Source organism: Microplitis demolitor, chromosome 10, assembly GCF_026212275.2.
Source record: "Microplitis demolitor isolate Queensland-Clemson2020A chromosome 10, iyMicDemo2.1a, whole genome shotgun sequence".
Taxonomy (NCBI): domain Eukaryota; kingdom Metazoa; phylum Arthropoda; class Insecta; order Hymenoptera; family Braconidae; genus Microplitis; species Microplitis demolitor.
The window spans coordinates 5,847,789-5,861,650 of NC_068554.1; the positions used below are offsets into that span (position 1 = coordinate 5,847,789).

Here is a 13,862-nt window from a genome sequence, read left to right on the forward strand (position 1 = left end):
GAAAATTACAATCTAGAAAGTAATAATGTAAATAAAATATTAATTTTCAACAAATCATCGCAATTTTTTTTATAGATTGTAATTTTTTATTCGAGATAGAAAATTTTTTATTGTGATTGTGATTATTATTTAATTTTGACCTGCATTTTTCTCCGCATATGAGTAATCTCGCAATTAAAGTAATGATCTAAAATCTACATTGTATTTAAAGAATGTGATTTAACAAAAAAAATAAGTGATTAAATTTAGCTGATCAATAGTAATTGTGTGTAAAGAAGTCGCAATTAAATAAATGTATAGCTGTAAGAAAAATGTAAAATAAATCCGGTGGATAAATTTATAAATTCAAATTATATGTAAATAATTACGATGTACAATAGTATAAAGCTGGTGTCTTTATAAACTCGGTGGCGGAACAACCCTTAAAGTTTCCCCTTGATCAATGATGACGCGTTAATTAAGCAACGTCTGAGTCGAGAACGCCCCGGAGACTGTTGGTGGCACCGAGTGGACCAGGAAGCAACGCCCCATCTACTCTTCTTCCTTTGTATGGTATACAGCATACAATGTGTATGTAATAATATTATATATATAGTCTTATGTCGTTGAAACATCGTCTCCGTCTCACTTAAGGATCCAAGTAACATCCATTTATAGATATTAATAGCTGGAGGCATGTCTCCAAGGTTCCACTGTGTTACCAATGAACGAGATACCACGGAAATGAGAGCAAATGCCTCCAGCCATTTATTTACACATTAAACGTTTACCCAGATACATATATATTTATTGATTGAATAAGTTAGCTTTATATTTTTAAACTAAGACCAATGACAAGGATGCCAAGGATTTTTTTTTTCTTTTACGAATATAGTATTTTAGTTCGAGAGCATATGTTCTGGAAAATTCTCTAAGTAGTGGACTCAAGTAGCCTTTTTCCTATGTCAGATGAATCCAACTGTAGATTTTGCAACGATCGGCGAATAATGTCGGATCATGGAGTGAAAAAAGGTGAAGAGGAATGAATATATATGTAGTTGCTATCCCTTTCTATTATGTCTCTGCATTTTATAAAACATTATACTGTTCACGATAAGTTGTAGTAGTAAATGGTTAAATGCGCAAGCGCTCATCCGCGTATTCACGTAGACATGGAGCGAAAACCGGTCGATGCTGGCCGGGCGCGCAGCAACCAGAAAGGGATCAATCTGTCCGGCCGATTTTACTATCGTGCATGTTCTTATAACATTCATATTAATGGATATTTTACTCTAAATGTTTTGATTTAATGTCAGATTCGTAATTTAATGGCTGTTTTTTTTTTTTTTTTTTTTTTTTTAATGGTTTGTATAAATATTTTTACGGACAATAAATGCAAAACTTGAAAAAAACTTTGAGCATCACTTAGTTAAAGTATGAGATTTTTAATAATTTACTTCTTTTCTAGAAAAATATTTAAAATTTTATTTATTGAAGTTAATACTTCCGGGCTGGATATACTTTTGGTCATAAAAAAGATTTTTGAAAGATTTTTGAAATTTTTTTTTTGCTTACTTATTTGTAAATAAATAAAAAAAGTATTGCATACTTATAAACTGCAATTTTGTGGTAAAATATAGATACATATTTTTTATGTCAGAATATATTTACGATCCATTAATACGAATTTTGAAAAAAATTTTAAATATCAAAACTTCAAAGTAAAGAAAAAAAATTAGAAATTTTTTGTCTCGCGGTGTTTCTCATGTTTGCGCAATAGCCGTAGCTCTAAAGAAATGTTTGAAAATGCGCCGAAATAAGAGATTTAAAGTATAAAATGCTTTTTTTTAAATTTCGATACGATTATTTTTTACAAAGTTACAGCCTTGCAAAAATCACTAAAATTTTTCTATTCCTTCATTTTTTTGCGTTAGTGTATGAAAATATTGATATTCTTATTTTTTGTAAAAGATTATCTTAAATTATTTTTTTTTTACGTTATCACTTCTGGACTAGATGTATTTTTGATCGTGAAAAATATTTTTTTACATTTTTTATAAATCCACTCCGTCAGAGTTCCGGAGTTTAAAAAAAATCACTCCGCATACAGAGTAAACAAGGAGTTTGTCTTTTTATTGGAATAATTTTGGAGTAATCTGAATTTTATTTAAATTCGCATTCACTCTGATTCAAATTTTTAATATTAAAGTTAACTCCTAATTCGGAGTAAATTTCACTCAGAGGGGATTAAATAAATAAACAATCATCCGCTTCACATTCACTCCGAATTTACTCCACTAATTTTTTACAGTATATCTGTAGATTGAAAAAAAAAGAAACTATTGTACACTTGTAAAGTTTTAAGAAAAAAAAATTTTTCAATATATATACTTTAGTCATTTTTTTCTCATATTTCTGGAGTAGCCAAACAAAACATTACGTCCATATAAAAATAACAAAATTTTAGTTAAAATTTTTATTTTTAAATTAAATTTATTAAATTGTCTTTAATAAATTATGTTTTCTATTAATTAAGAGTTAGAAAGATATAATTCACAAAAAAAAAATATTGCGCAGCAATAGAATAACATGACAGAAAAAAATAAAAATATTTAAAAGTTAAACAAAAACATAAAAATCCTATTTGATTTGAAGCTTTTCATATTTTTAATTTAAATCCTCTATACGTTTATAAATTCTAAAACAAATATCACAAAGACGAATGACCTACAACCTTTATATAATATTGCACTTTTAACGCTAACACCCACGGCATTTATAACGCGATTCAATAAAACACTCGACTGACTGTGCGGTATTCACATATGATGCTTTCAAAAACGCTGAACTAAATGCAAAAAAATATTAAAAAATAAATATAAATATAGCTGCTGCTGAGAAAAATATCCTAATAATTGTAATGGCATTTGAGGAAAGAATTCTCTAGACAGTCGCCTACGAGTGACCTTTGACCATTAGAGCATTTGCATCATAACGATCATCGCCCACTTGGCTCTTGAAATTCAAACTGTAACTCGAACTCGAGCTTTTAGAGAATTGACTTGAATTCCTACGCCTATATACATTGCTATATATATATATTGGTATACATAAGGTCAGTTCAGATAAAAGCAAAGATAATTAGACAAAGCGCCGAGTATTTGTAGGTGTTATCGATAAAAGCTTAACAATAATGATAATAATCGTCCTCGTGAAAAATAAAAAATTGTCCGACCTCGAATTGCTTTGAAAAAAAAAAAATAATGGATTCAACTTTATTTGAATTGAAATAGTAAAAATATGATTGATATGAAAATGCAATTTTATAAAATGAGTTGAGTGTAAAAAAAATTTAACTCGAGATGTTTATGGTTATTTTCATAAATTCACAATAGCGAAAAAACACTGATGTGAATATAGATGGAAATGTGGATGGAGATGGAAATATGAATGTGCATGTGCATGTGCACATTGATGTTCGCTGTATCTCGAATAATGTATTATAGTATATAGTAAATGAAAAAGAGAAAAAAGATGGCGGCAAACAAGAGTTAGTAGAGCTTGCAAGGGCATAAGAAAAATAAAATAAAAAAAAGAGCTAAAGTAGAGCAAAGTTAACGTTGCGCTAGTCTGACCACGAACCTCAGCTGCCATCGTTTCTTCTTTGCTACCCCTACTAGCTTTTAAAATATATAGATGTATACCTATGTATATGTATCTGAATATATATAGATATAATGTTATCCTTTAGTAGCCAAACCAGCAAAAGTTATAATTTTTGTGCCCTCGTGAAAAGGAGTTGCTTGGAAAACTGCGCGCGCAGAGAGAGCTTGCGAATCTATCGTCGTATTGGACCCGGGAGCTGGTTCCATTGGTCGAGAGCTTGCGAAAGTTCTCCCAGGTAGCGTGTGCTTTGGTGACGCCCACTCTATGCCGATAAGATAACCATTGCACGGAATAAATTTTGTCAGTGTGTTCTGACACTTGTGTGTTTGATATACAAAGCTCTGGCTTCCAATGTACATCTTATAATACTTTTTATACTATTATACTCTTTTACTTTTATGTAGATATATATCAAGGATTCAAGAATCTGATAAATCTTAAATGTTATAACTTGAAAGATATTTGAGTTTTTGAGCAAGATGTTGGCTAAGCTGATTTTATTGTCACGAATTTATTTTCAGTGGACACATTCGGTGGTCAGATTTTTTTATGTACGATTATGGCCCCCTCGAGACCGCCCGTAGCTTCGGAAATTGAGACTACTTGGCGCCTCGTTAAGCGACACGAAAAAGCTTACCCTCGATCATATGTCCAGCATAATTTATTGCAAATGCTTCTATTTGTCTTCATGCATGATGCAGGATTCACAAAACACGAGGATATTATCTGGGATTACTATTTTTCCTTATTATTTTATAATCCATAAAAATTTATTTTTATTTTAGAAATATTATTGTAGGGAAACCCGAGATAAAATGCGACCATAAATTTTTTTTTGTCAACAATTTGAAACAGAAAAATTTTTTAACAATAATGACCCATTTTACCTCAGTCAACTTTTTACAGTTCGGCATAAAATAATTCAAATAACAAACACTTAGAAAAAAAAAAACAATTTTTTTGAAAATTATGAACCGGGCTGATCAACTTACTCCATTGTTTCTACTAATAATTAAAAAAAAAACAATTTTTTTTTTTTCAAAAATGTTGTCTCATCTTACCCCAAATTTCCCTGTAGTAAAATTAAATATTATTTCATAAATTCAAGAAAAAAAAACTAAAAAATTTTTCAGAAAATTATGAACCGGGCTGATCAACTTACCCCATTGTTTCTACTAATAATAAAAAAAAAAATAATAAAATTATTTCTCAAAAATGTTCTTATTTTGCCCTAGTGTCTCATTTTACCCCAGATTTCCCTGTAGTAAATTAAATATTATATCATAAATTCAAAAAAAAAAAAAAATTGGTTTCATCAAAACCGATATTTTCTACTTAATCAGATCTTTCTTCAAAACGACTCATGTCTGATCAAAAATGTCTTTTTCTACTTGTCTTGATTTTTATCTCGTTGCAATTACATCAAGTAGTAATGGTTATTATAGTCTGACGCGCTACATACGCTGCAATTTCAATGAAATTAATTATAATCTAAGAGAATATACAATTTTCTCGCACAAATTATGTTTGTTGAAAGAAAATTTTCCGTAAAATAATGAAGTAGAAGAAGTTATTTTTTATCAGACGCATGTTGTAAAAAAAAAAATAGTTAACTTGAATTAAAAATTTCAAATTGCCAATAAATAAATGAATATACGATAACAAAGGACGAGATGGAAAGAAGAAATTTAAAATAATCGCCTTTTATTTTTCCAACATAAGCGGTTTATCTTAACTGGTACAGCTTTTAGCTGGTCGTGATATAACAACATTGAAGAAAATAATTTTATATAAATGCTCTTAACGCAAACGAAACGATCCATATAGGTCCTTATATCCCCATCAGTATCCACACATATATAAATATACTGATTTCCCAACTCCGAAACTCAGAGACTCTAGCTCGTGCTCTTGCTTCAGCTGTGGCGTCGACTCCCCTCAATGATAATAGTCACAGGGGCGTCAACGAGTGACGCAAAGTGCCTGCGGAGATAGATCATGACATGAGGGTGAGATGAAGATAGAAAGCACTGAGGGTGATGAGTTCCAGTAATGGGCCGCCCCTGTAATTCTGAGATCTCAAAATCCCAGCTTACGAGATAAACGATCTAACTATCAGGGTCCCGAGTTACCCCAGACATTATATCTCAGTCTAACGTAAAATCAACTCAATTTCTTCAGTTTTCCCTTTACTCTATCGCCGATTCACTCTTACCCCTATTTTTTTACCTTATATTTAAACTACTTACAGTTTTTACACCCAAATTATCGATTAATTTAAAGTATTACTATAAAAATAATTTAAAAAATAAATAATTTAATTACAGGTGGACTTTGGAGACATACAAATTCCCCAAAATATTGACATACCGCGACCTCGAGTGCTGCCAGAGTTTTCTCGTTTGGCTCACGGACTCCGCAGTGGCAACATAAGTATCCTAGATAGCAAAACCATATATATACCCAACCTACATTACGACGGAGCTGGACCCGATGCCTACTTCTGGGTTGGAACTGGGCCAGAGCCCAACACAATGGGCTTCAAAGTTCCCAATGAAGTTGGAGGGTAAAATATGCGTAGATATATATATATAAATGCATAATTGATATTAAGTCAACAAGCTCAATAGTAGTTTATAGAACGAGGAACTAATTTCACTTGTCTTTACAAACAGAGTGACAAAGCTGAGAGGCTATCAAGGAGAGGATATTGAAATTGTTCTACCGGGAAATTTAACTGTCTTTGATATCGATTGGCTCTCTGTTTGGTGTGTACAGTACAAGCATAATTTCGGGCATGTGTTAATACCAAAAGATCTTGATGTACCACCTGCACTTGGACAAACAAAGATTACGGTAAATGTTATTTTATTATATTATTTATTGTTTAGTTATTTAAAAAATTAAGAAATTTTTGTGACAGCATTTATTTCTATACTGTAAAGAGTTCGGAGTTATTATGAATTTTATTTAAATTTGAATTTACTCTGTCACTTAGAGTTCCGGAGTTTAAAAAAAAAAAATAACTCCGAGTGATTTCGGAGTGATCTGGATTTTATTTAAATACGCATTCACTCCGGTTCAGAGTTTTAATATTAAATTAAACTTTCAAACCAATAAAACTCATTAAATTTAGTATCATTAAAAAGGTCGGGATTTGAATTTCTGCATTTTCTGAGATCTTTACGCGATAGTTAATTTAATACCATAAATGTGTTGATTTTTTTTAATCATATTCAAAAGTTATTAACAACAAAATTTTTACATATGTTGAAATTAAATATTGAATTTATATTTAAAAATTTTATATAACAATCTTTTAGAAAACTTTATAAATTTTTTCAAATTTTTTGGACTTTTATCGTTGGTGAGATATTTTAAGAAAAAAAAAAAATACGTGAGATAATCGGACGACAGTAATAAAAAAATTTGAACGTGTCTGTAATTTTTTTGAGTATTTCATAATTATAAAAATATCATAATCAATTTATTTCATCAGTAAAAATTTGATAAGCAAATAAATTGAAAAAAAAAATTTTAATAAATTTAGTAGTGATACTCATATAGAGGTTGCAGATTCTTACATAAAAAAAAAATTCTTGGCGCAAGAAATTTGTTTTACTATAAATTGAAAACAAAAATTTTCTTAGGACGAGAAAAATTTTCTTGGTCAAAAAAAATTTTTGTTCACTCTAAGAAAATTCATTTTCATTCCAAGAAATTTTTTGTTTTTAATTAATATATAATTCTGAAATTAGTAGACAATTAACAATTTTTGAATTTTTTTGTTAACGAATCCATTAGAAAAAAAAAAAACTAAAAATATGCACATGTAAAAAATTCAAAAAACTATGAATGCAATTATTTAAAATCTTTTTTTTTATTATTTATCGTTTTGAAAAAAATTCAAAAATTATTAGAAATATTATTATTATTTTTGATAATTAAAAAATTAATTTTAACTGGAATAGCCGCCGTGGTGGTATAATCCAGTAAGTAAAAAAAATCTGATGTATGAACCAGCCGTAAATTATAAAAGAATTTAAAAAAAATTTTTCTGTTAAATAATTTAGACAAGCAGCAGTCCACCAATATCAGCACCAATGCCACCGACAACTTTAGGTGAATTGAGCAATTGCAAAGAAATGTTAGACGGCAGAGTTCAAGTCCAGTGGGAGCTAATGGGCGAGGATGTTCAGATCCGTGTATCAGGACGTATAAATGAGAATCAGTATGTCGCGTTTGGATTGTCGGGACGTGAAGGCAAAGCACAAATGACCGGCGGCGATGTCGTGGTCGTTGGCTACGACAAAAGAAAAAAAAAGTTTATTGCTGAGGATTACTACATGTCGGACCTTGCTCAATGCGATGGAAGAAGAGGCGTTTGTCCAGATGAACGTATCGGTGGTAAAAATGACGCCGTTCTCGTTTACGGCGAACGTAAAAATGACGTAACTACAGGTTTGTTTTTATTTATTTATTTATATATATATTTTTAGTGTAATACTGAGGATAGAAAAATTTTAATATTTTTTTCTGGGTATTATTTAACTTTGAACCGGTTGATGTGCATGTAGGATCCTTTGATAATAAAAATGATCTAGTGTGCAAACATGTTATAAATAGTTGTTTTGATGTAGCCAAGGTTACACTAGAAATCTAGAGTAATAGAGACGCGATGAATAGACTTTACAAATAAAATGCTCGTCCTTTGATGGTGAACTGTAAGTAAACATATATGTGACATCAAACAAAATATATCATATGCATATATAGTTTTACTCTATATAAAATTTTGACATTTTAAATTTTAAATCTCAGTAACATAAAACTGGACAAGTGCGTGGGATTTAAAGGACTTTTTTGTGCTCGGCCTGTCAAAGTAATTAAGCAACGTTTGATACAGAAAATAATTTTTCAATAGTCCTTTTTAAATTTATATTTTATAAAATTATTTTATTTTCTTGGTATAAATTTTTGTGAATTCAAATATATGATACTAAATTTAGACGTCTTATAATTTTTTGATTTTTTCAAAAATAATAAACTACAAAAAAACTATATTTAAAAAAAATGCATTTATAGTTTTTTTAAGTTTCTGTATGTGCATATTCTCAGTTTTTTTGTTTTTAAATGATTTGTTGAAAAAAAAAATCCCAATTTGTTAGTTATCTACTAACTTCAGAATCATTAAATATTTGATGTTTAGGTTTCAAAAATTTCATGTAAGGTAAAAGTCCCTATACCCGGTCACTTTTCATTGGTGTGAAATTGAATCACTCAATATGAATTAATAAATAAAATAAAAAACCATATTTTTTTTTTTAGTTTTAAGTATTAGAATAAAATTTAAGTTTGAAGAATAATGTTGATAATTATTATTAATTTTTTAAATAAGGTCCTTGAGTGTACCCATAGTCGCTCACTAAAAGTTGCGATGTACCATTACTCGATCAACACATGGCCCTATAGTCGCTCAAAGACAATATCAATTAAACTATAAGTTTATTGATTTGGACAGATAATTTATAAATTATACTACTTTATTCTTTCATAATATAAAATTTCATGAATTTTAAAAATATATTTAATAAGATATAGTTATAACAATTCTTAACGAATTTGACGTAACCTCAATTTAATCTAACGAATGAACGTTGAAATAAAAAATGCCCGACTGAGCGCGATTTTGAAAACAGTCATTCAATTTAAATTTATAATTTATTATAAAATAATTTTATACATGATATTTTAATATATTTACATTTACAAATAATTATTTATCAATAATAATATTTTTAGTTGTAATTTTTCTTTATAGAAATTATAAAAAAAAGCCTTAAACAGTCAAAGTGAGCAACTAATGGTACTGAGCGGGTATAGGGGCTTTTACTTTACAATCAATCGAAAATGACAATGCATATTTTTTTTTTATTTATTTTTTTTTTTTTGCAGAAATTTAATATTTTTTTTTTATTTTTCATTTAGATTTTTGTTCCATAATTTTGAAAAAATTTATAAGTTCTAATTATTTTTTTTTTTTTTTTTTTTTTTGGGTTAAATATAAAGTAAAAAAAAATACTTGCAATTCTTTAGTTTGAAATAAATTGCAAGGTAGATTTAAAAATAAGCGATAATTTTAGACTGGACTGTATACATATAAGGTAGAGGTATCATTTTTATGATACGGAAATTAACCGAGGCCTAATAATTTTTTTATTTTCTTTTAAATGATAAGTTATAAAAAAAAATAAAAATATTTCACAAATTGCACCTACAGCTTTTTTAATTTTTGCATGTACATATTTTTTTTTAAATTGTTAATTGAGGGCCAAATTTAGACACTTCGAAAATTTAAATAAAATAATTTGTAAAATACGCAATGACAATTACTTTTTTAAATGTTTTCAAAGATACTTTTATCACGCTATTACAATAGATTTTTTTCATACTTTTCCTTCAATTAAAATAAAGTATTAAATGTCCAAACATGGAACAGTGACCATAAATGCTACTTCTATCTCATATTAATATTCTCTTGACTACAGTCTAAAATTTTCGCTAAATACTGATGTACACCTCAAGTGCGACGCGTAAGAAGATAAGGAGCTTTAAAACGATTAGTGATTTTTAACTGTTTTGCTCACATTAAATTGTATCTACATCTCATTTCATACATTTGAGTAATATAATAATAAGCACAAAAGCAAGCCCAATAGTAATTTAAGTCAATTTAACTTTTGTTTTAATGAATTGAAAATTTTGTAAAACATAATTTTGTTGAATACTAATTAATACTCTAGTTTTCTTTACTCACAATAAATACGTAAATGCCGCATAAGTTTAAAAAATTATATTTAAAATTAATATTTTTTTACCAACTTAAATAAAATAAAATAAATAAATGATATAAATAAAATTACAGTGACCTACATGAGACCATTGAGAACCAATGAGCCAGAAAAAGATCGTATGATACCAGAAAGCGGTGAAACGAGTGTACTAGCAGCAATAGGAACTCTGAATGACCGTGGGGAAGCAAATGCTCATTGGGCTGGTGATAAAACTGACGAAGACATTCGAATTGACTTTTCATCAAAGAATGTACAAGAGTGTATAAATTCACTGTATGATATTCCTAAAGAACCGAAAGCTGAGTTGGATCCATGGCCGGTTGAAACGATAATTGATGAGAACAATCTGACTGCGCGTATTGGTCCCACTGGCGGAAATAGAGGATACTCGATAATAACCGGTCAACCTTCTTGGGGAATCGCTTGGTATATAAATGACATGCTGATACCTGAGATAACAGTGGAACGTGAACAAACATATACTTTCATCGTCGAGGGTGGCAGTGATTCGACAAATCCTGCGCGTTATCATCCGTTATATATTACTGCCAGTCCTGAAGGTGGCTTTGGACAAAAGACTGAGCAACAACAGAAGGAAGAACAAGTTTTTGCTGGTGTTGGCTGGAATGATGAGGGCTATCCTTATCCTACGGCAGCGGGACGCTATTGTGAGTGGGCACATCAGACTGTTGATATGAGTGATAATTCATTAACCTTCGCCAGCTTCTTTGACACTCTGAGACTTGATTGTGATCAGGGAGAACCTGCTAAACTTGTTTGGACTGTTGCACCTGATACACCTGATCTTGTTTATTACCAGGTATGATTTGTTTGTAATTTATTATTATTACACTGTAAAAAATTGTGACTGAACTCGGAATCTGAGATCAATCGGAATTCACTTCGGCACTCAGAGTTTCGGAGTTAAAAAAAAATCAATCTACATCCGGAGTAAACAGGGAGTTTGTTTTTTTCAGCTGAGTGATTTTGGAGTGATCTGGATTTTACTTAAATATGCATTCACTCTGATTCAGAGTTTTAATATTAAAATAAACTCCAATTCGGAATGAATTTTACTCCGAGGGGTTTAAATCCGCGTTCACTCCGCTAATTTTTTGCAGTATATTCTCAACATTAAGTCATATTGATATGATTACTAAATATCTTTTAAAATTTCTTTTTAAACAAGTACCACTATGCCATATTTTTAATGAAAAAAATTTTTTTTTCAAATTTGAAATTCAAAACTATTTTTTTTTTTTATGAAATAAATAACTGCAATGAATAGCTTGGAAATTTTCTTTTGAAATGAATACTCGCACTCTATACTTTTAAAATTCAAAAAAATTAAATTTTATAATTGTTATATATATTAGAAATTGATATATACGTTATGTTTATCAAACTATATCATGTTGGTACTCATTTGAAAGGAAATGTTCCAAGCTATCTCCCGCGAGTGTCAGTTAAAAATAAAAATTGCAATAAATTTATTTTTCATCCGAAAAAAAAATTTGAATTAATGGTTTAATTAGAAAAATAATTATCGAAATAAAAAAAAATTTTAATATACCACGTTTTTAAAACGAACTAAAAAGTATAAAATAATATTTCTCAATCTCATGAAGATTTAAAACCACATACAAATTCCGAACTTCTTACAGATAGTCCTGAAAATTTATAATTGTGAATTTTTAATAGTTATGAAAATACTTGTAAGATTTAAAACGAAAAACGTGGGACGCATGTAATATATAACTATAAGAAGTGTAGAGAAGAGCTGTCAATGAATAAACTTACAAATCAGTCCATATTATTTACAATGCATTAAAATTGTTAGTTGAACGATTAAGGCATCAATCATCTGTTGCATGCGCCCCACGTTTTTCGTTTTAAATCTTACAAGTATTTTCATAACTATTAAAAATTCACAATTATAAATTTTCAGGACTATCTGTAAGAAGTTCGGAATTTGTCTGTGGTTTTAAATCTTCATGAGATTGAGAAATATTATTTTATACTTTTTAGTTCGTTTTAAAAACGTGGTATATTTAAAATTTTTTTTATTTCGATAATTATTTTCTGCTTTTTAGTATCCTGTGAGTGAAATTTCGAAATCGATTTTAAAGGCCTGGATAAGAATGACGGAGACATGCGACAAATTTCAGGTTTATTTCAGTTTCTTTTCACTTAATCAGATCTGAAATAGAAAATCGTTATTTCTACCTACCAATATATCAAACTTATCTTTTGTAAGATTTATACTTCAAAATATTAAAACAAATCAAAGCCAAATTCTTTTTAGTTAAAAATTTTGAATATATGACTCTATTCATGGTGCTGGAGATCCTAGTCGTCACATTCTTCCCATCTCCTTCATTGTGTTTTCATTATACGGCGTTTGTTTATTTGTCATCCAGTTATGAGCTATATTCAAGAATATAACTCATCCAGAAATTAGTTTTAAATTAATTATAAAAAATTCGTACTGAACAGACAAACAAACGAATATGATTTTTTTTTTTCCATTTTTTTTTCCTCTTTTAGTGCTTCTCCTTCTCATTTAAAAAAAATTCTTTTTCATTTTTTTGCATTGTCATCTAATTTTGAGCTTTGTTCCAAATTTAAAGTCTCTAGCTCATCGAGAAGTTACTTTAAAATCAATTACAAAATTCCACCCGAACAGACATACATAAAAGCGAGTTAATAAAAATGTGGTAAAAATGTTTTTTGTAAAACTAATTACTGGTTAGCTTTTAAAAATCTCTAAATTACTAGTAACATGTTGAAATGAAGATAAAAAAATTTAACTAAATTTTTCGATTGCAATAATTTTTATATTTTTTTAATCATGAAATTACATACATGCTGGAAATATGTCACGTTGGTACTCGTTTCACATAAAATTTTATGAGCATCGCAACTATTAATTTACTTACAAAAAAAAATTTTAATTATAATTATAAAATATTTATTTTTTAGTGTTATACTCACAAAAATCTAGGTTGGAAAATTCACGTTAAAGATCCAGGATATAAATCTCAATTGAAAGGCACATCAGACAGTTTAATGCCAGCTTCACTCATTACACTCTTAATAATCACTGGCATTCATACACTTCTCAGATGAATCGTCTCAATTTAAAATCCACTCGCGTTATTAAAATTAACAAAACGACCGCCAAATTTCAATAAAAAAAAAAAAATCATAATAATAAAATGAAAAGACGTACAATTAAAACTGATTAAAAAATAAATAAAAATAATTAAAAGAAAAAAAAGCTATAATATAATAAAATAAATAACAAAAAGAAAGAGCAATTACCGGTGAAATTAAAACTATGAAAGATAAAAAACACAAGGT

At 28.8% G+C, this 13,862-nt stretch overlaps 1 protein-coding gene across 1 annotated transcript in view; it reads left to right on the plus strand.

Annotated features, from left to right (window-relative positions):
* The window catches only part of LOC103570678 (protein Skeletor, isoforms B/C), a 61,509-nt gene extending 47,852 nt beyond the window's left edge, over window positions 1-13,657 (plus strand). The window contains exons 4-8 of the mRNA XM_014439855.2: window positions 5,973-6,211; window positions 6,321-6,501; window positions 7,719-8,106; window positions 10,571-11,319; window positions 13,482-13,657. Coding sequence (XP_014295341.1) covers window positions 5,973-6,211; window positions 6,321-6,501; window positions 7,719-8,106; window positions 10,571-11,319; window positions 13,482-13,628 — 1,704 coding nt within the window. The 3' untranslated portion in view covers window positions 13,629-13,657. The remainder of the gene's footprint in view (window positions 1-5,972; window positions 6,212-6,320; window positions 6,502-7,718; window positions 8,107-10,570; window positions 11,320-13,481) is intronic.
* The last annotated feature ends 205 nt before the right edge of the window (window positions 13,658-13,862 follow it).